This window comes from Muscardinus avellanarius (genome assembly GCF_963383645.1).
Source record: "Muscardinus avellanarius genome assembly, chromosome: 14".
In the NCBI taxonomy this organism is placed as follows: Eukaryota; Metazoa; Chordata; class Mammalia; order Rodentia; family Gliridae; genus Muscardinus; species Muscardinus avellanarius.
Window position 1 is genome coordinate 10,785,283 of NC_137800.1, and position 19,239 is coordinate 10,804,521.

General features: G+C 44.7%; 1 protein-coding gene across 1 annotated transcript; it reads left to right on the forward strand.

Annotated features, from left to right (window-relative positions):
- Positions 1 to 6,016: 6,016 nt before the first annotated feature.
- Positions 6,017 to 19,236, forward strand: GNRH1 (gonadotropin releasing hormone 1; the record flags this gene model as incomplete). Its single annotated transcript, XM_080710206.1, has 4 exons — positions 6,017 to 6,157; positions 8,001 to 8,096; positions 17,921 to 17,955; positions 19,140 to 19,236. The coding sequence occupies 4 exons, from the start codon at positions 6,017 to 6,019 to the stop codon at positions 19,234 to 19,236; spliced, it is 369 nt and encodes a 122-aa protein (XP_080566332.1).
- Positions 19,237 to 19,239: the final 3 nt, after the last annotated feature.

Below are 19,239 nucleotides of genomic sequence, written 5' to 3' on the forward strand. Positions count from 1 at the left end.
GGGAGGGGGAAGGAAGAGTAAAAACCTAAACTGGTAAGATTGTTTATATTGATAAAATTCAGTTCTCTAAGTAACTGCCTAAAGCAATACTGTGGTAGTGTAGTTCCTTCAACTCTAGCTTCAAAAAAATTTTAGTGGGAAATATTCTTAGGAAAGTTTTTGTTATAAAACTTGATTTTTTTTTCCAGTTGTTCATTTTATGAACCTGTTGTTTAAGCTGTAAATCTGCCCCCAAGTCAACTTCAAATAATCTTTAATATATGAAAAGCCCTAGAATATTATTAAACCCCCAAGGAAGCAGTATATTTAAAACTGAAAGGCTCACCAGTACTAGGCAAAGTGGCTCCATTAAAGCACCTTATCTAAGGATTAATTCTCTGAGACCTCTTCACAACCCTCTGAGATGTGTCAGCCAGAGGTGACCCTGAGTTCTTCCTGCTGAGATTTTACATTAGAGCAGGAAAGATCTTTTCATCTTGTCATTCAGCAAGATTATGAAATCGTAATAGTTGTGAGGTGTTTTAATATTAAAAACGAAGCAGTTTTACTTGTAAAGCCATTCTTAAAATTCAGAACAAAGCACAACTATCAAGTCCTTTTTTTTTTTTTTTTTTTTTTGGTGGTACTGGGGTTCCTGGAAGCCCTTCCACTCCCGGGCTACACGCCCAGACCTATTTTTACATTTTTTATTTGGAAACAGGGTCTCCTAAGCCAGTGCGCGCGGCTGGCTTCGAACCTGCACGATCCTCCTGTCTCCGCCTCCCAAGCGCAGGGATTAAAAACCACGCCCGGCAGAATTTTTTTTTTTTTTTTTTTTTTTTTTTTTTTTTTGTGGTACTGGGGTTCCTGGAAGCCCTTCTACCTCCGGGCTACACTCACAGACCTATTTTATACTTTTTTATTTTTCGGAAACAGGGTCTCTTAAGCCAGCGCGGCTGGCTTCGAACCTGCGCAATCCTCCTGTCTCCGCCTCCCAAGCGAGGGGATTACAAGCGTGCGCCACCACGCCCGGCTTAAAGTCCATTTTTTAAAAAACCCAGTTTGTTAAACCTGCCTGCTTGGTAAATTGGCCTAATCATGGAATCATGAAAGGACTTAAAGTGTGTCAGTAAACATTTTTTAAAAATCATTGATTGGCCAGGTATGATGGAGCATGCCTATAGTCCCAGTTCTTAGATGGAGACGGGGCTCACAGGTTCAAAGCCAGACTGGCTTAGTGAGGCTCTCAGCAACTTAGGGAGACCCTATTTCTAAATAAAAAAGAAAATAGGATCGTGGGTGTAGCTTGGACATAGAATGCCCTTGGGTTCAATCCTTGGCAACACACACACACACACACACACACACACACACACACACTAATTGCACAGTGATTTGATAGCCTATTTGGCACTGTAGAAAGACAAAACAAATTGAGCTTTTATCCTTGAGATCTACGTGACCTGGGACAAGACTAAAACAGAAGGCTTATGGCATACTGAATAACTTCAGACTATGTTTATCTTAAGCATTTCTCCAAAACTTCAATGCTAACTGATAATCAGTTACTTTAATACCAATTGCTTACCTACAAGAAACCCGGAGATCCTCACCCATAGGTGCTTGCTTTACCTGACGGGAGGGCTCAGAAGGCCCCCCTTCCATTTGACCTAACCATAGACCACATTTTCTGCTTATGCGACCCAGAGGCATATCTCCCAGCCAACACGAAAGCAACGGGACGATTTAAACCACGGATTAAAGCTACGAGTCCTTCCTGAAAAACAGAGCCTCTCCTTACCTAAATAACACGGTGAGATGAGATACCATTCTTCAACGGTTTCAAAGATTTCTAAATGAAATAAAATAATGTGAACATAGAGTCAATCCTGGTATTGATTTTGTTTTTGTTTGAAATTTCCTTATTTGCGATTACACTTTAAACTATATCCCCTTCTCTACCCTATCACGAGGACTGGGCAGCCTCCACAGAGATAGCTAAACGAGAGGAAGGCAAAACAAGGAGGCATATGTGGGCAAGACACCCTTGCCTCTTACTTGAAGCCCTTGCAGATGAAGTTATTTTGGAGGGCACTGCAATAACAAGGAGCTATCATCCTATTGAGAAGATGCCAATCTTGCTCTCAAATGAGCAAATGTCTAATTATTTTTAATGTCTATTTTTAATGTCTAATTATTTTTAATGGTCATGTGCCTTAGCTAATTTAACAGGCTTTATAGCCTATTGTACATAAGTGATTTTTAAATCACTTATTATATATATTCTATACCAGATAAAACATGCCTTCTTTTTTGCTGGGGAGGAATACTGGAAATTGAACCCAGGGTCATTCTACCTCAGACCTAAACTCCCAGTCTTCCCCTATATTTTTAAATTTTAAAACAGGGTTAGCAAGGCATGGGAGCATATATTTGTAATCCCAGCACTCGGGAGGCTGAGACAGAAGGAGCGCAGGTTCGAGGTCAGCCTCAGCAAGTAGCCAAATTCTCATCAACCTAGTGATGCTCTACTTCAAAATAAAAATAAGATAGGGCTGAGGGTATATCTCAGAGGTAGAAAGCCCCTGGGCTTAATCCCCAGTAAATAATAATAACAACAACAATAATTATAAATGAAACAAAGCCTATGTGGCTGTGGGTCTCACTACATTGCTGACCTCCTCAGTACTGAGATTACAGGCCTATGCCACCATGCTCAGCAAATAAAACATCTCTGAAGCATAAATAGAAAAAAACATTATTTCCAATCTGGTTAGAAGGGCCTTGTTTTATTCTCTTATTTATTTATTCCTTCCTTTATCCAATCATTCAAAGCTATAATTACTGAATGCGGCTTAGATGCCAAGAAGTTATTAACAATTAAATAGGATAGAATCCTTGACTATCATGGGTTACAGACCAGGAATAAATCAAGAGAAGGCAATCATGTATTCAAATGAATGCAATTGGCAGTGATAATTCCATTTATTTTTTAAGTGCTTGTGTTAATAACATATCTAAGGTTGTGCCATGCAGTGGAACATGTGTAACATCTATAGGATGTAGCTGGGCGCAGTGGTACACACCTGTAATCCCAGGAGCCTGAGGCAGAAGTATCACTTCAGCTTAGGACTTTGACAAGCCGGAGCAACACAGAGAGACCCTGTCTCAAAGGAAAAAGACAAAAGTAGATCAATGGATGCTGGAATCCACTTTGCAGTGCGGTATATATAATGAATGATGCTGGTCTTATTTTTTTATATGGCATTAGGGATTGAATACAGAGGCATTCTACCTCTGAGCTATACTCCCAGCCCTGCTTATTTTTTTATTTTGAAACGGGACTCGCTAAATTGCTAAGGCTGGCTTCAAACCTGTGAACCTCCTGTCTTAGCCTCCCGAGTCCTGAGATAAAAGGCGTGTGCCCCCTGGCCGAGCCAGGGCTGGTCTTATTCACACATCATGAGACCTTTATTTCCCATCTGTGTGCTCCTGGCTCTTAGCACAGCGATTTGCATATTTTAACTTAATAAGCATATACAGAAGTGCCTTGATTTGTCGACCTGAGCCTTTTCTTAGTGTATTCTAATACTAGGCTTTTCCTTTTTTTTTTTTTTTTTCCTTTGGTGATACTGGGGATGGAGCCCAGGGACCTTCTACCTCTGGGCTACACTCCTAGACCTATTTTATACTTTATTTGGAATCAGGGTCTCACTAAGTTGCTGAGAGCCTCATTAAGTAGCTGAGGCTGGCTTCGAACCCGTGGGATCCTCCTGTCTCAGCCTCCCAAGTGCGGGGATTACAAGTGTGCGCCACCATGCCCGGCTTCCTTAACTTTTTAATTAGCTTTGGAAGGCTTTTCTCATTCATCTTACCTACTTTAGAATCCTATCTGGACTTGGTAGAGTGCCAGTAATTACTTATTAATAAATCACATTTTTATGCTTATGCGGCTTAAGTCCCTCCCTTTACAAATAGGGAGTCTAAAAGCTGGAACCAGCTCCTAGCAACCTGACATTTATTGAGTAGCCTCCTTGGTGAAAGTTTATGTATGTGCATCCAACTTTGCTTCATCTAAGACATCTATCTCCCTTGAACTCTCCATCACCCATCTGCTAGTTTTCTCAAGGGAATCCAGCCTCGCTCGATTTTAATCTCTCTGAATGGTGGCCTCAGCCATAAAAGATTTAGCTGAGGTTTTAATGGCCAGACTTAAGTAAATTCAGGAGATACACCAGCGGGTGTTCCAATTACATACACCATTAAAAGGCTTTATGTGAGGATTTAAAAATTACTATAAAAAAAACTACAGTCCATATGCAGCATAATTTACCAGCAGGGAGGAGTTCAATGTTCTGGAGAAGTTTTATATAAAAAGGAAGCTAGAGGCATAGAATACTCACAATACTCAGCACACCCTGAAGGAATCTTGGACTCCTTTTGATTCTGCCTCCAGACAGGTAAAATGCTTTGTATTTCTAAAATTATTGCTTTGTTTTGGTTTTGTTTCATTAGTTTGCACGTGATTGTATTTCTATAGGCATCCTATACCTCGAAGTCCTGGGGTGATAGTATTTATTTTAATTAAAGTTTTAATTATATATATAAACATATATAGTGGGGGAGGGTACTGGAGACTGAACTCAAGAGAATTCATCTATGTCCAAGCTACACCCCCAGCCCCATTTAATTTATTTATTTATTTATTTATTTATTTATTTATTTTGGTGGTACTGGGGTTCCTGGAAGCCCTTCTACCTCCACGCTACACTCCCAGACCTATTTTTACATTTTTATTTGGAAACAGGGTCTCCTAAGCCAGCGTGGCTGGCTTCGACCCAGCGCAATCCTCCTGTCTCTGCCTCCCAAGCGTGGGGATGACAAGCGTGCGCCACCATGCCCGGCTCCAGCCCTATTTTATTCTTCATTTTGAAACAGAGTCTCGCTAAGTTGCAGAGGACCTCACTAAGTAGCCGAGGCTGGCTGTGAACCTGTAGTCCTCCTGTCTCAGCATCCCAAGTACTGGGATTACAAACCCGCGCCACCACGCCTCGCCAGAATGACGGTATTTAAAGAAGTCTTGTCAGTCAGGTGCAATGGTACACGCTTGTAATCCGAGAGTTGGACCGGAGGATCGCAAGTCAAGGCCAGCCTCAGCAACTTACAACACCCTGTGTAAAATTTAACATGCAATAATAGTGATGATGACGATGACGATGATGATACGGCTTGGGGTGTGGCTGAGTGGTAGTGTGCCCCTGGGTTCAATCCCTAGTACCACATACACACAAAGTACTGTCCCTCAACTAACCTTGTTCCTACCAGCCTTTGGGAAACCAAATCACTCACTGACTAGAGTTCGTTCAGCTTGACTCTAGTCTCTTCCCCATCAATGAAAAATAACTTGGAGACATGTTTCATCAGCTACTTGGAGGCTCCATTAGGAATGAGGCACCCCTGGACTCAGCTCACGGGCCCATACCTCTCTCACTGATGGGCCTGCCTACCAGCAGTAATGCCTAAAAGACGAGTAATGTTTATAACTCCTCTACTTGGGAGGCTGACAGGAGGATTCCAGATTTGAGGACAGCCTCAGCAATTTAGTGAGACTCAGCAACCTAGGGAGACCCTGTTCCGAAATCAAATAAATAAACCCGCATGGTGGCGCACGCTTGTAATCCCAGCATTCGGGAGGCTGAGGCAGGAGGATCGGGATTTGTAGACAGCTTTAGCTACTTGGGCCCTTTGCAACGCAGTGAGACTGGTTCCAAAATAAAGAATAACAAATAGGGCAGGGGGTGTAGCTCGGAGGTCAAATGACCCTCGGTCCCATCACTAGACTCGCAATAAGTAAATAAATAAATAAATAAATACAATAAAACAAGAAAAATGGAGCTGGAGGTGTAGCTCAAAGATAGACTGTCCCTGGGTTTAATCCCCCGTAAAACACACGTGCGCATGCAAACGCACATGTAGCCTTCTGCATTTTCACTCAACCCGGTCTGCCTGTTTCGATTGTGTGTTGGAATTCCTTAGGATGGAGTCAATTCCAAAACTCCTGGCTGGCCTCATTCTGCTGAGTATGTGTGTGCAGGGCTGCACCAGCCAGCACTGGTCCTACGGACTACGCCCCGGAGGAAAAAGAGAGGCGGAAAATATGGTTGATTCTTTGCAAGAAGTAAGTTTAAGTTTCTCTCCACTTCAAAATAGGATTTAGCTAATTTGGCTCAATATAACTACTTGAAGGATCCAGTCTCAGTGGCACTGTGTGTGTGTGTGTGTGTGTGTGTGTGTGTGTGTGTGTGTGTGTGTGATGCTGAGGGTGGGACCCAGAAACATTCTACCTCTGAGCTACATCTGCAGCCCAGACCTAATTTTATTCTTTTTTTTTTCTTTTTTGGGGTCTGGGGATGGAACCCAGGGTCATTTGACCTCAGAGCTGTACCCCCTGCCCTATTTTTTTTTTTTATTCTTTATTTTGCAACCGGGTCTCACTGAGTTGCAGAGGGACTCACTAAGTAGCTGAGGCTGTCCGCGAACAGCGATCCTCACGTCTCAGCCTCCCAAATGCTGGGATTACAAGCGTGTGCCACCAAGCCCGTCTTTTATTCTTTATTTTGGAACAGGGCCTCACTAAGTTGCAAAGGGCCTCACTAAGTAGCTGAGGCTGGCCATGACCCTGCTATCTTCCTGTTTCAGCCTCCCAAATGCTGGGATTACAAGCACGGCCATAGTGCCTGGCTCTACTACTTTTTTTTCTAGAACTGAGGATTGAATCCAGGGGCATTCTACCTCTGAGCTACCCCCTCCCCTCAGCCCTATTTCTTATTCTTTATTTTGAAACAGGGTCTCACTAAGTTACAGAAGGCCTCACTAAGTAGCTGAGGCTTTCCGCGAACCTGTGATCCTCCTGTCTCAGCCTCCCAAATACTAGGATTACAGGCACGCACCACCACACCTGGCTTACACTGGCACTTCTCTGCGTCACCCTAGAGACCCCAGGGGTGATGGGACTCTTAACAAAGCAGAAATCCAATCCTGCCATCAATTCAAGTAGGAACTAGAGAGATAGAATAAAAGCTGGGCTGTGGTGGCGGTGCCTATAATCTCAGTACTTGGGAGGCTGAAGCTGGAGGAGTGTAGGTCAAGGCCAGCCTCAACGACTTAGCAAGGCCCTGTTTCAAAATAAAAAATAAACGGGAGGCTGAGACAGGAGGATCGTAGTTCACGATCAGCCTCAGCTTCTTAGTGAGGCCCTTTGCAACTCAGTGAGACCCTGTTTCCAAACAAAGAATAAAAAATAGGGCTGGGGGTATAGCTCGGAGGTAGAATGCCCCTGGGCTCCATCCTCAGTACTGCAGGAAAAAAAAAAAAAAGTAAAATAGGTCTGGGGAATAACTCAGTGGTAGATGCCCCGGGACTCAATCCCCCATACCACACACACACACACACACACACACACACACACACACGTGCACGTGCAGTAATAAACTAGATGTGGTGTGGTGGCCAGGCCTGTAATCTCAGTATTTAGGAAGCTGAAGCAAGAGGCTCGCAGGTTCGAGACCAGCCTCCCCAACTTAGCAAGACCCTTGGCAACTTAGCGAGACCCTGTTTCAAAATACAAAGTAAAAAGGCCTGGGAATGTGACTCAGATGTAGAATGCCCCTGGGCTCCATCTTCAGCGCCCAAAACAAAACATCGGAGCTAGAAATAAAAAGCAGCCCTACTCACAGCAATGAAGCCTTGCGTGTTTTTGCCTGCTGTTTCTTGACGGGGTTCCAGGTGTTTCTCTCTCACCTCATCACCGTCTCTTCAGACTGACCCCCCCTTGTCTCCAGACCTCCACCCCGTTCTGTGAAAGTGCCTGGCGGGGGGTCTGCATCCCTAACGTCCTTCCCAGATTCCCGCTCCGTCCCACAGCCCTCCTGACCTTCCCTCTGAAATTCAGGATGAGGATCTGGAAAATCCTCGTCCGATTCTTTATTCCTGTCTCCAGGATCCACATTCTTTTCTTTCAGACAGCCAGAGAGGTCGACCAACTGACAGAACCCCAGCGCTTCGAATGCACTGCCCAGCAGTCACGCTCTCCCCTCAGGGACCTGAGAGGGGCTCTGGTGAGCTACACTGATGAAAACACAGGCCTTCAGAGATGCAAAGGCCCTGGGACACTACTTACCACCACCTCCTTCTGGTCCCTGTGGGGCTTGTCTCCTGTGGTAGGTCCCGACTGTTCTATGACAATCCGTTCAGTGGCTGGACGGTGCTCGTGGGTAACCTTTTTCTTTTCTCTTAAGTTGAATTGAAATCTCTCTGTAAACTTTATCTACAAATCCTGGCTCCATACTTCAAGGTGACCAATGACACACATCTCTTCCCATACCCATACTTTAATTCTTTAAGTGGAACCAGGTTTGGTGGTGCACGCTTGTAATCCCACTACTTGGGAGGCTGAGACAGGAGGATCGCAGGTTCGTGGCTAGCTTCAGCAACTTGTGAGGCCCTCTGCAACTCAGTGAGACCCTGTTTCAAAATAAAGAATAAAAAATAGGGCAGGGGTGTAGCTTGAATGTTGAATGCCCCTGAGTTTAATCCCTAGTAACACACACACACACAAATACACACAAACTAATAATAATAATAATAATAATAATAATAATAATAATAATTCTCCCGGAGAAACCTGACTGTTCTCTAGGCTGATCCACACCAATTGTTCAATGAGGTGGTTTTCCAAAACTGGGGGAAATGAAGAATAGAAACGGTTCAAAGGGAGATTCAATTCTCCCCTCGGATTAACAAATTCCAAACTCATAAACTTATCATCCAGAGCCACAGATTGGATTTCTGTGGCTCCCGGTTCTGTTAGGATTAAATCCCCATCCAATATGAAAATCATGTAATATAGGTTTGTGATGGTAGAAAAAAGCGTAAAATAAACTAAATGTAGAAAATGATTTTTTTTGTGTGTGTGTGTAATACTGGGAATTGAACTCAGGGCATTTTACTTCCAAGCTGCACCCTCAGCCTTATTTCACTAAGCTGCTGAGAGTCTCATGCTGAGGCTGGCCTTGAACATGCAGTCCTCCTTCCCAGCTTCCCAAGAACTAGATTCACAGGTGTGCACCACCATGCCTGTCTTTCTTCTTTTCTTTTTTCTTTATTTTCTCTTTTCTTTCCTTCTCTTTCTTTATTTCTTTTTTCTTTCTTTTTCTTTCTTCCTTTCCTTCCTTCTCTTTCTTTCCTTCCCTTTCTTTCTTTCTTTCTTTCTTTCTTTCTTTCTTTCTCTTTCCTTCCCTTTCTTTCTTTCTCTTTCTTCCTTTCCTTCCATCTCTTTCTTTCCTTCCCTTTCTCTCTCTTTCCTTCCCTTTCTTTTTTCTTTCTCCCTTTCCTTCCCTTTCTCTTCCCTTCTCTTTCTTCCTTCCCTTCCTTCCTTCTTTCCTTCTTTCTTTCTTTCTCTTTCCTTCCTTTCTTTCTTTCTTTCTTTCTTTCTTTCTTTCTTATTCTTTCTTTCTCTTTCTTCCTTTCCTTCCCTTTCTTTCCATTTCTTTCCTTCTCTTTATTTCTCTTTCCTTCCCTTTCTTTATTCTTTCTTTCTTTCTTTTCTTTTCTTTCTTTCTTGTTTTTTCTAATCTTGCTTACTGCCTAGTAAAAAAAACAAAACAAAACAAAAAAACAAGTAGTGAAACTTCCCCAACGTGATGCTCTGAAGAAACTGAAGCAAAGGCTGACTTCACTGCAGACGGATTGGCCACATCTTTCTTCCGTCTCCTCCCACAATCCTATCCTTCAACTATTATTACTGTAGAGCTTGTTTATTAAGCAGCTCACAAAGACACGGTCCTCATGCCTCGCCGGCACCTCCCAGTCCACAGTAGACAACAAACCTGTCCCTCCTAGGTCCATATTTTAGAATTTAGAAGTAAAAACTATTCTTCAGCCTGGGTGTATTTGTTACTCACGTGTTTTCCAGGAAAGTCTCATGGAAGAGGAAACCAGGCAGAGGAAGCTCTAAGCTCACTGGGCCGGAAGACCGACAGCACCTAAGTCTCAGGCAGACTTGACATTTGCGACTCATTAATTATCTGTAAAGTGAATTTCAGAAATTCTTACACCACGCTGCACATACTTCATAATAAAGTGCTGTGTTGTGTACAAAGTGGTATAGATGTGAATTCTTTCTCATAACTCCAGGCTCTGGTGGGGAGGGGCTTTCTCAGCCTCTCCTAGGGGACCTTGCAGACACGCGAGCGTGTGTGTGTGTAAGTGGGAAGGAGGATGCCATAGTGTGTCTATGTCCCCGCCCTGGATCCACAAAGAAAGTGGCTACAACTTGGTCCAAGCCACTAAAAGCTGTTTCTGCTACACTTTCTATAGGTTTACAAATTCTTTTCTCCATTCCTTCTTTTCTTTATCCTTTCTTCTTTCTTTCTTTCTCTTTCTTTCTTTCTTTCTTTCTCTCTCTCTTTTATTTTTTTTTAGGTACTAGGGATTAAAGCCAGCAACTTTCTACCTCTGCCCTTCACTCCCAGCACTATTTTATTCTTCGAGACACTATTTCATTCTTCCTAAGGTACTGAGGGACTCACCATGCTGCTGAGGCTGGCCTCGAACTCACAGCCCCCCTGCCTCAGCCTCCCAAGTAACTGGAGTACAGCTGTGCACCACCGCGCCCAGCTTGTGAGCAGTTCTTTATAGAAGCTAAGGCAGTGCCAGGGCCGAGGCTTCTTGCCACTTGGAAAGAATCCCTCCCAACTGTTTTCCCTCCTTTGAAAGTCAGTCAGAACCCAGGGACTCACCATGCTGCTGAGGGAAGGGGAGGACTACCGAGGGGAGGGAGCCTTGCAGGGCAGGGCTCTTGGGCCAGCGCTCCTTCTGCTTCCAATGTTTTGTCCACGCGGTACGCAATGAAGCTCGGGACTATCATCAGCCATTTTTTGTTGCTATAACCAAATCCCCGAGGCTGGAGACATTCTGAGAAGAGGTTTACTCAGGCTCTTAGCTTTGGAGATGAAAAGCCTGGTCTCCGGAGGCCACATCTGGAGAAGGCCTCCTGCTGTGCCAACGTGGTGGGTGCTATCAGGACTGCAGGAGTAGGGGAGGGTGTGGGTGGAAAGGATGAATGTGACCCCTAGCACCTGACGCACCTCCGTGAGATAGACCTGAACCCTTCTCAGGGACGGGGCCACCACGACCCTATCATCTCACTTCTTACAGACTCCGCTATCTCAGTATCCTCACCTGGGCACCAACTTCCAGCACGAGCCTCTGGTGGGGGCACAGAACATCAATACTCTCATATCCTCACTAGGGTGACCGAGGACCAAAAGGACGGTGCTCACCGGCCTGACCTTAGTGGTATCTTGCTGGAGAAACACACAGGCATGCGGACAGCCAGCCAGGATCGCATCTGACGTCCTCAGGTCTCCTGGCCGCACGGCGTTACCATTATTCACCCCAGAGTCAGCCAGAGTCAGGCTTTGTGCTCAATATACAGACACATAGTCACTAGCCAGTACATGGAAAAATAGGGTTGTCTTCACTTTAAAACGAGGACACTCTCAGCCGGGCATGATGGCGCACGCTTGTCATCCCAGCATTTGGGAGGCTGAGACAGGAGGATCGTGGTTCTCAGACAGCCTCAGCAACTTATGAGGTCCTTTGCAACTCAGCGAGACCCTATTTCAAAATAAAAAATAAAAAAAATAAGAGCTGAGGGTGTTAGTTCGGAGGTAGAATGCCTCTGGGTTCCATCCCCAGTACTGCAAGAAAAAAAATAATTTAAAAATAAAAAATAAATAAATAACATAAAATGAAGACACTCCCCAAGCGTGGTGGCACATGCCTGTCATCTCAGTACTTGGTAGGCTGAGACAAGAGGATTGCAGCTTTGAGGCCAGCTTCAGCAACTAAGTGAGGCCCTCAGTAACTTTGTGAGACCCTGTTTCAAAATAAAAAATTAAAATGGCTGGAGGCATAGCTTGCAGGCAGAATGCTCCTGGGTTCCATCGCCAGTACCAAGAAACAACCAACCAAATCAACCAATAAACAAAAGGACCCTGAAGCTCGGCGCTTAGGGGCCCGCTTAGGGCTGCGCTGTTCCTCTATTGCACTGAGACGAGCGACAGATGAAACTGGCCCCTTGGACGCTGGGCGGTTTTGTTACCTGGTTGAAACAGGCTGCTGGACACAGTCCTGAGCCAGCTTCATTAGCTGGCGAGCGGCCGGCTCCATGAAACACCAGGCACGATGACTCTCATGTCCTCCTTTGTCCTTCTAACTCTGAGGAGGCTGAGACCATTGGAAAAGCTCAACTTTCAGATATGTGTAAGTAGCAGGTCAACATGGGAAAGTCCACAAATTTCTCTTTTACTCAGAAACCTCTCTGCTTCCTCGATCCCTGTCCCTCCAGAGTGGGGAGACCTGTGCTAAGAAACTGAACAAGGGTCAGAAACATCTCCCTCAGGAGAACCATCATTTGGGGGATTGATCCCAGGGGCATTCTGCCTCTGAGCTACACTCCCAGCACTATCTTATTTTTATTTTTTATTTATTTATTTGGTGGTACTGGGGGTGGAACCCAGAGGCTTTCTACCTCCGGGCTATACTCCCAGACCTTTTTTATATTTTATTTGGAAACAGGGTCTCACTAAGTTGCTGAGAGCCTCACTAAGTAGCTGAGGCTGGCTTCAACCCTGTGCGATCCTCCTGTCTCAGACTCCCAAGTGCGGGGATTACAAGCATGCGCCACCACGCCCGGCTTATCTTATTTTTATTTTGGAACAGGGTCTCGCTAAGTTGCAGAGGGCCTTGCTAAGTTGCACAGGTTGGCTGTGAACCTGTGATCCTCCAGTCTATTTCCCAAGTACTGGAACCACAAGTCTGCTCCAGCATGCTGGGCTGAACCACCCCTTTTTAATCTAAATATTTGTGATTGTGTAATGCTAGTTTTCCCAAGTGTCAGTTTGAAGAATCTTGAAAACCGAATCAAGGAATGCCTTCACTCTCCCTGTGATAAAATTAGGCGGTGATGCTGTCTGCATTCTGACTTACAGAAGAATAGAAAAACTGCATTATTTTATCGGTCAACACACATGAGTCACGGTAACCGACTTCCGTGTGGCAATCACTCAGTAATGATTTATTTTTATTAAAAAAAACAGTATAATTTACAATTTTTACGTCAATGAACATATTTCTAAAAAGGCAACACACTCAACTTATATATCCTGCCTGGAGAGTCATGTTTCTTCCGTTATACCGTGCCTCTGGGGCGGTTTCTTTGGAGCCAGCTGCGGGCCTCCCTGAAGCAGGGGGTCGGGGGAAGTCTGATGCCAGCCTTACGGCTTGTGATGGCATCCGGTGGTTTGCAACGTCTGTGAAGAAGAACCGGAGGAAAAGAGGGAACACAGCCCTGTACCAAAATGTTGAAGATTTTCCTGAATCTGAAGCACTCACTCAGCAGTGTATCCTAAAAAAATAGTCTACAACCTCTCACAAAGGGCGGGAAATCCATCAGACAGTAAGATTTAATAAGACGAGCTCTCCCATGTATCATGTCTTTTAATGAGCAAGTGGCAAAAATGAATGGCTTCAGAATGATCGGTCATTTCATCACAAAAGTCTTAGCTAAGCCGGGCATGGCGGCGCACGCTTATAATCTCAGTACTAGAGGCTGAAACAGGAGGATCACAGGTTCTCGGCCAGTCTCGGCTACTTAATAAGGTCCCCTACAACTTAGTGACACCCTGTTTCAAAATAAAGAATAAAAAACAGCCCTGGGGGTGTAGTTCGGAGGTAAAATACCCCTGGGTTCAATACTTGGGAGGCCGAGAGAGGAGAAATGCAGGTTCAAGGCCAGCCTCAGACACACACGCACGCACGCACGCATGCAGTCTCAGAAGTGGTAACATCTAGAAGGGCGTGGTGAAGCCAGAATCCTTGCATGAGATAATTGTACTTGGAGATGCTGAAAGTACGGATGATCTGAGGAGAAAATTCTCAGCAGGGATCCTGGATCCCAAAATTCCCTCGGATTATTCACATGTTCAGTCTTTGGGCCCTAAGACAAATAAATGCAATTTTCTTTTTCTTTTTCTTTCTTTCTTTTTTTTTTTTTTTTTTTTTGGTGGTACTGGGAATGGAACCCTTCTACCTCTGGGCAGACCTATTTTATATTTTTTATTTGGAAACCGGATCTCTTAAGCCAGCAAGGCTGGCTTTGAACCTGTGCGATCCTCCTGTCTCTGCCTCCCAAGCCTGGGGATTACAAGTGTGCGCCACCACGACCTGCAAATAAATGCATTTTTAATAAGCCTCTGGATGATTCTTATGCAAACAAATAGATCATTATTACTTTTTTTTTTTTTAAAGCAACAGACTGCAGATGTTTTAAAGCACTGGGACACTGTTCAAACAAACATCGACAGACACCCAGAAGCCCATGGTGGGCCAACCCTTCCCAGTCTTCAGCCTGACACACATCTGCAGGGATTTTATAAAACACCCCTAAACCACTAGTTTTCCAAAGCTCAATTTCTTCTAATGTGGTTTCGCCACCGTGGCTTAACATTGGAAGAAATAGGGCAGATCTGAAGGAAATACAATGCGTGGATCTTACTCTCCCCCTCCGTAATCCTCATGGGACGGGCTGGCTGCGGCTTCTCCCAAGGCTGAGAACCCAGCAGAACCAGTTCCTCGCCTTTTCTGCGAGTTTTAAAGTGTTTTCAAGCTTTCTTTCTTAACCTCTGCCTAATGACCCATGGTAAATGAGAAGAGAAATAAAAGGGATGTATATGAAATGAACTGCTATCAGAAAACTGTCAGCAGACGCCAAGGGCGTGGATGAGAGAGGAGGAGGAAATAGACCAAATAGCTTGTAGTTTTTATTACTTTGGGGCAAGGAGAACTCCAGGACCTCACAGTTATGAGCTTCAACTACCAGGTCTTCTAATGCAGGGAGATGCGTTTTCAAGGACAAGGTCCACGAGTTCATCTCACCTATAGAAAAGTAACAGCAAACTAAACACATGGTAGACTTTAAAATACACTTCCATTTTTAATTTAAAAAATAAATAACAGCAAATCTGAACAAAATCCTTCTAGTTTGACGCACATCTTCCTAGCTGCCCGTGTTTGAAACCCAGTGAGGTGCACGATCACGGCAGCAGAGTGTTTGACGAGGTTTGGATGAAGACATCGTGGAGAACAAACGAGGAGTCAATGAGCTGGGGCAGCGGGTGTGGACGACCAGCTTTGGCTGGACACGAGGAATCAGCCTGAGCTGTTAACCTCACAGGAAGATTCTTTTTTCCTTTTGTAGATTAGAGCTCACGGATCAACTTCGAACCCACCCAAATAGAAATATAATTTAAATAACACAGTAATAGCACGGTGAAAGTCCCAAGAGGGAAGCATGGTCATGCAAATGAACTGGAAACCCAGACACGGTGGACCAGGTTCATGGATAAGCATAGCAATGATATCGCTTATAGGGTGCTGAGGAGAATGACGGTACTTTGCATCAATATTTGAAAAATATGTGCACACCCCGGCCCTATTTTTTATTTATTTATTTTTATTTTGAAACAGGTTCTCCTGAAGTTGCCATTGCTGTCCTCGAACTTGCAATCTTCTTGTCTCAGCCTCCCAAGTACGGGGATTACAGGCATGGGCCACCGTACCCAGCTTAGATTCAGTATTTTAGCATCTAAAAGTCTTTTGAACTCAATAGACAAGGTATGCGGGCTAGAGCACAAGGTTGGGATGAAAAGTGGGGATTCCAGTGCATGGACCTGACAGCCTTTGTTACAGAAGGGCCATTCCGGTTCTCTTATCTTTTAATTCAAGTAAGGATAAAAGAAGCTAGGGCTAAAAGGGTTAAAAAATCATATAGACTTTATAGTGTGTGTGTGTGTGTGTGCTACTTGGGAATGAACCCAGAGGCATTCTACCTCAGAACTACTCCCCTAGTCCCATTTGTTTTTTGCTTTGAAATAGGGTCCTGCTAGCTTGCTGAGGGCCCAACTTGCTAAGGCTGTCCTCAAACCTATGATCCTCCCATCTCAGCCTCCCAAGTATTGGGATTACAAGTGTGCACCACCACATCTGGCTTGTATTTTTTACAGATGGGGAAACAGGCTGAGGGAGAGACTACAAACTGACTTGCTCAAAATTACATACTCATATAAGTCTTGTTTTGTGTTGATGGTGGAGGGTCCTGCTTTTCCTTATACCCAAGAAGGGTGCGGAAAAAAGGCACAAACTTAGAGGACCTTCTAAATATCTTCCACAAAATGGTGCCACTGGCCGGCGGTCACCTGGGTTGCTGCAAAGAGTCATGTCTGTGTGAGAGGTGGTGTCTGAGATCGTTTCCATCTCATGTTAATATAATCAGTCACCCTGTAATTTGGAGGTAACTAGGAGAGAAGGGACTTCCAGTTTGGAAAGAGTGGGTAGTAGGTTCTTATCCCATCTTGACACCTTGTTTTAGCTTACGGATCTGTAACATGGGCTGCAGACTGAATGCATTTTCCTGGCAGGAGGAGATACTGAGGAATCTGGAGCCAGGGGGTAAAATGGAGGGCAGGAGCAAGCCCTGGACTAGCGGCTTTATGGAGGGTTTTATTTTTATTGATTACTCTGGCTTTCCAATCCTACAGCAGACCAGAGTTAACTGCCTTTATATTCTGGGCTGTTTCCATTGAACATGTCCAAGGGCCACATCTTGAGGGTCACGTAGTATGCTGGACTTCAATGAGAACTTCATGTATATGGAATGAAATAGTTCTTTAAAACAGAATCCTAAAGCAAGAAGAGAAAGACAGACACAGAGAGATTGATGAAATTACAAGACAAACTCACAAACTAACATTCACAAAAACTGAAATGTTGGGGCTAGTTTCAATATCTTGCTAAGATTCAGAGATCTTTACCCAGGGCATAAAGAACAGTTCTTTCCTCCTTGCTCTTCATCTCTTCCATATTTAATATAATAAGACATTTCTTTGCAGTTGTGCTCTTTGACTTCAGAACAGAAATTATTTATAACTCTCTGTCCAATATGGCTCTTCTCTACCCCATAGCTTCCAAGAAATGAGCCTTCCAAAGTCCTCTGTAACCTGAAACCTGCAACATTCCCTGAATCTTTTTGTGTTCAGGCTGTTATTATTTTCAATAAGGTGGAAAGGGAATCATGAAAATATATGTTCTATTACAAAAAGGAATAGATGTGGATACCGATGGATCATATCTCCCTCTGCTCAAAAAACCGGTCTGAAGAGGCACTTCTACTGCTCAGGGAAGACGAATTTATATCTTTCTACTTTAATGGCAGTCTGAAAAGTAGGGCGAGGCATACAATCCCTTGTAACCAGCTGGTTAGGTGACTTCAGAAGCTTTTCCAGGCTCCGCGGACTTCCTCCATGACCTTTTCGTCTTCTCCATCTTTCTCTGCTGGGCTTGATTCTTTCCACTTAAAATCCTCTGAGTCTTATGAACACCTTCTCTAGTTATACCTAGCCATAGAAAAGATAACATGTTTTGAAGGCAGAAGTGACCCGTGCTCGCATCAGTATCAAGAATTCCCTGAGAGTTCCAGATCTCATTCAGGCCTCGCAGAGAGAAGGAAGAGCCAGCGCGTGCATACCTAGTCCTTCCCACAGTCCACCTCATGTCAACTCCGCAGCCTGTGTGGGAGGAATGCTCTCCATTTTGCAAAGTGAGAAAATGAAATCTCAGCGAGCTTCTTGGGCATTGGCTGAGGCAAAATGGTGTGGCTGGGAATTGAGACCAAAGAGCTCCCATACGTTCCAGAATCAGGTTTTTTCCGGGCCATTTCTAAAATATGCTTATGAATTTCTTGAAGAGGGTGTTGCCTTCTCTGCTCAGAGGCATTAGCCTTGTTGGCGGTGTGATGATTGGACGTGTCTCCCCTGCCCAGCTAGTGGGGAGATGGGAACAGGATGGGGGGGGCAGGTAGGCAAAGGCAGAGGTGTCCTGCTGCAATCTTATCGGCTCTTGACCTTGGAGTAAAAGACACTCATGGAAGAGACCCCTAGCTCCTTCTACGTTGACCTTTGGAATCACCATCAGGAAGCTTTCTCCTTTGCCATCAACACCCAAGTCCTGCAGAAACATCCAGGGCATTTCAAATATTGTTCCAACTAGGATCACATATTAAAGACCTTGTCAGCGATGACTTCAGGATCTGTTATCTGGGTATAACCTATGTTAAGCAAATTGGGTTATTAGTAAGAACGGGTAGTAAAACTTTCTGCATGTAACCTCACTTTCCTTATCTATAAGATAAGAGGGTTTTTTTTTTTTTTTGGTATGATCTCTAAAATCCATCCAGCTCAAAACATCTGTAATTTTGTGTGGTTATTTATGTGTGTGTAATATACAGTCGCTCAAATCACCCCATTGTCTTCTGAAAAGAGTACTGACATTAGTACCATTAGCAAGTAATCAAATTAACCCCATGATCAAGAAGAATAAATAATCAAAGGGCTATATTGCACTGTAGTCTTCAGTTGAGGACAGGGGCTGCCGACTCATCCAAATGGGACCTGGAAAAGCAGCTGCTGAAGCCGAGCTCCCAGGTCTGGTACAGCCAGGAACTTGAGGTCAGAGGAAGGAAGGACAAGAAACTGTGTGCTGGGAGAAGCGGCAGAATGGCGGCCCGTGATTTTCAGTGACAATGGCCACTTGTCGCTGGAAGCAGAGGCTCTCCGTTAAAAAGGTGCGCTCTCTACCTCAAAGGAGACACAGGAGATCTCAGAAAGACTGGGCTAGGCGGCTATCGGATGCGCTGGATAGCCAGCTCCTCCAAGACGTGCCTGTGTGAGAGAAGTCTTCGGCACAGCTTTTCAGAAGCAAAGCAAGAAATCCATCCGAGGAGAGTAGCTGCTAGACCCTCACTGCAGAAGAGCTGGCCCAGCTCCCGCAGAGACCAGCATCTATCTCCTTGGTAGAGGCTGCCAGGTGATCCTGGAGGAGGTACGCTCTCCTTTGAAAATCACACCGGGTACGGCCCAGGTCGGAAGGCCGCGTGGGCAGGCGGGGACGCGGCACAGCCCCAAACACCTACTGAGGAGAAGTGTTTGAAAGAACAGAACCAGTTTTGAGCTGGTGAACACCCTCTACCATTCGGAAACCAGCCGGCAGGGAGCCCCAAGTGACGAGGACCTCCGTCTCCTACAAGCCAGTTCTCGGGCAGCAGCCATCCAAGGCCCTCGGGCTGCAGAGTCAGCGTGAGCC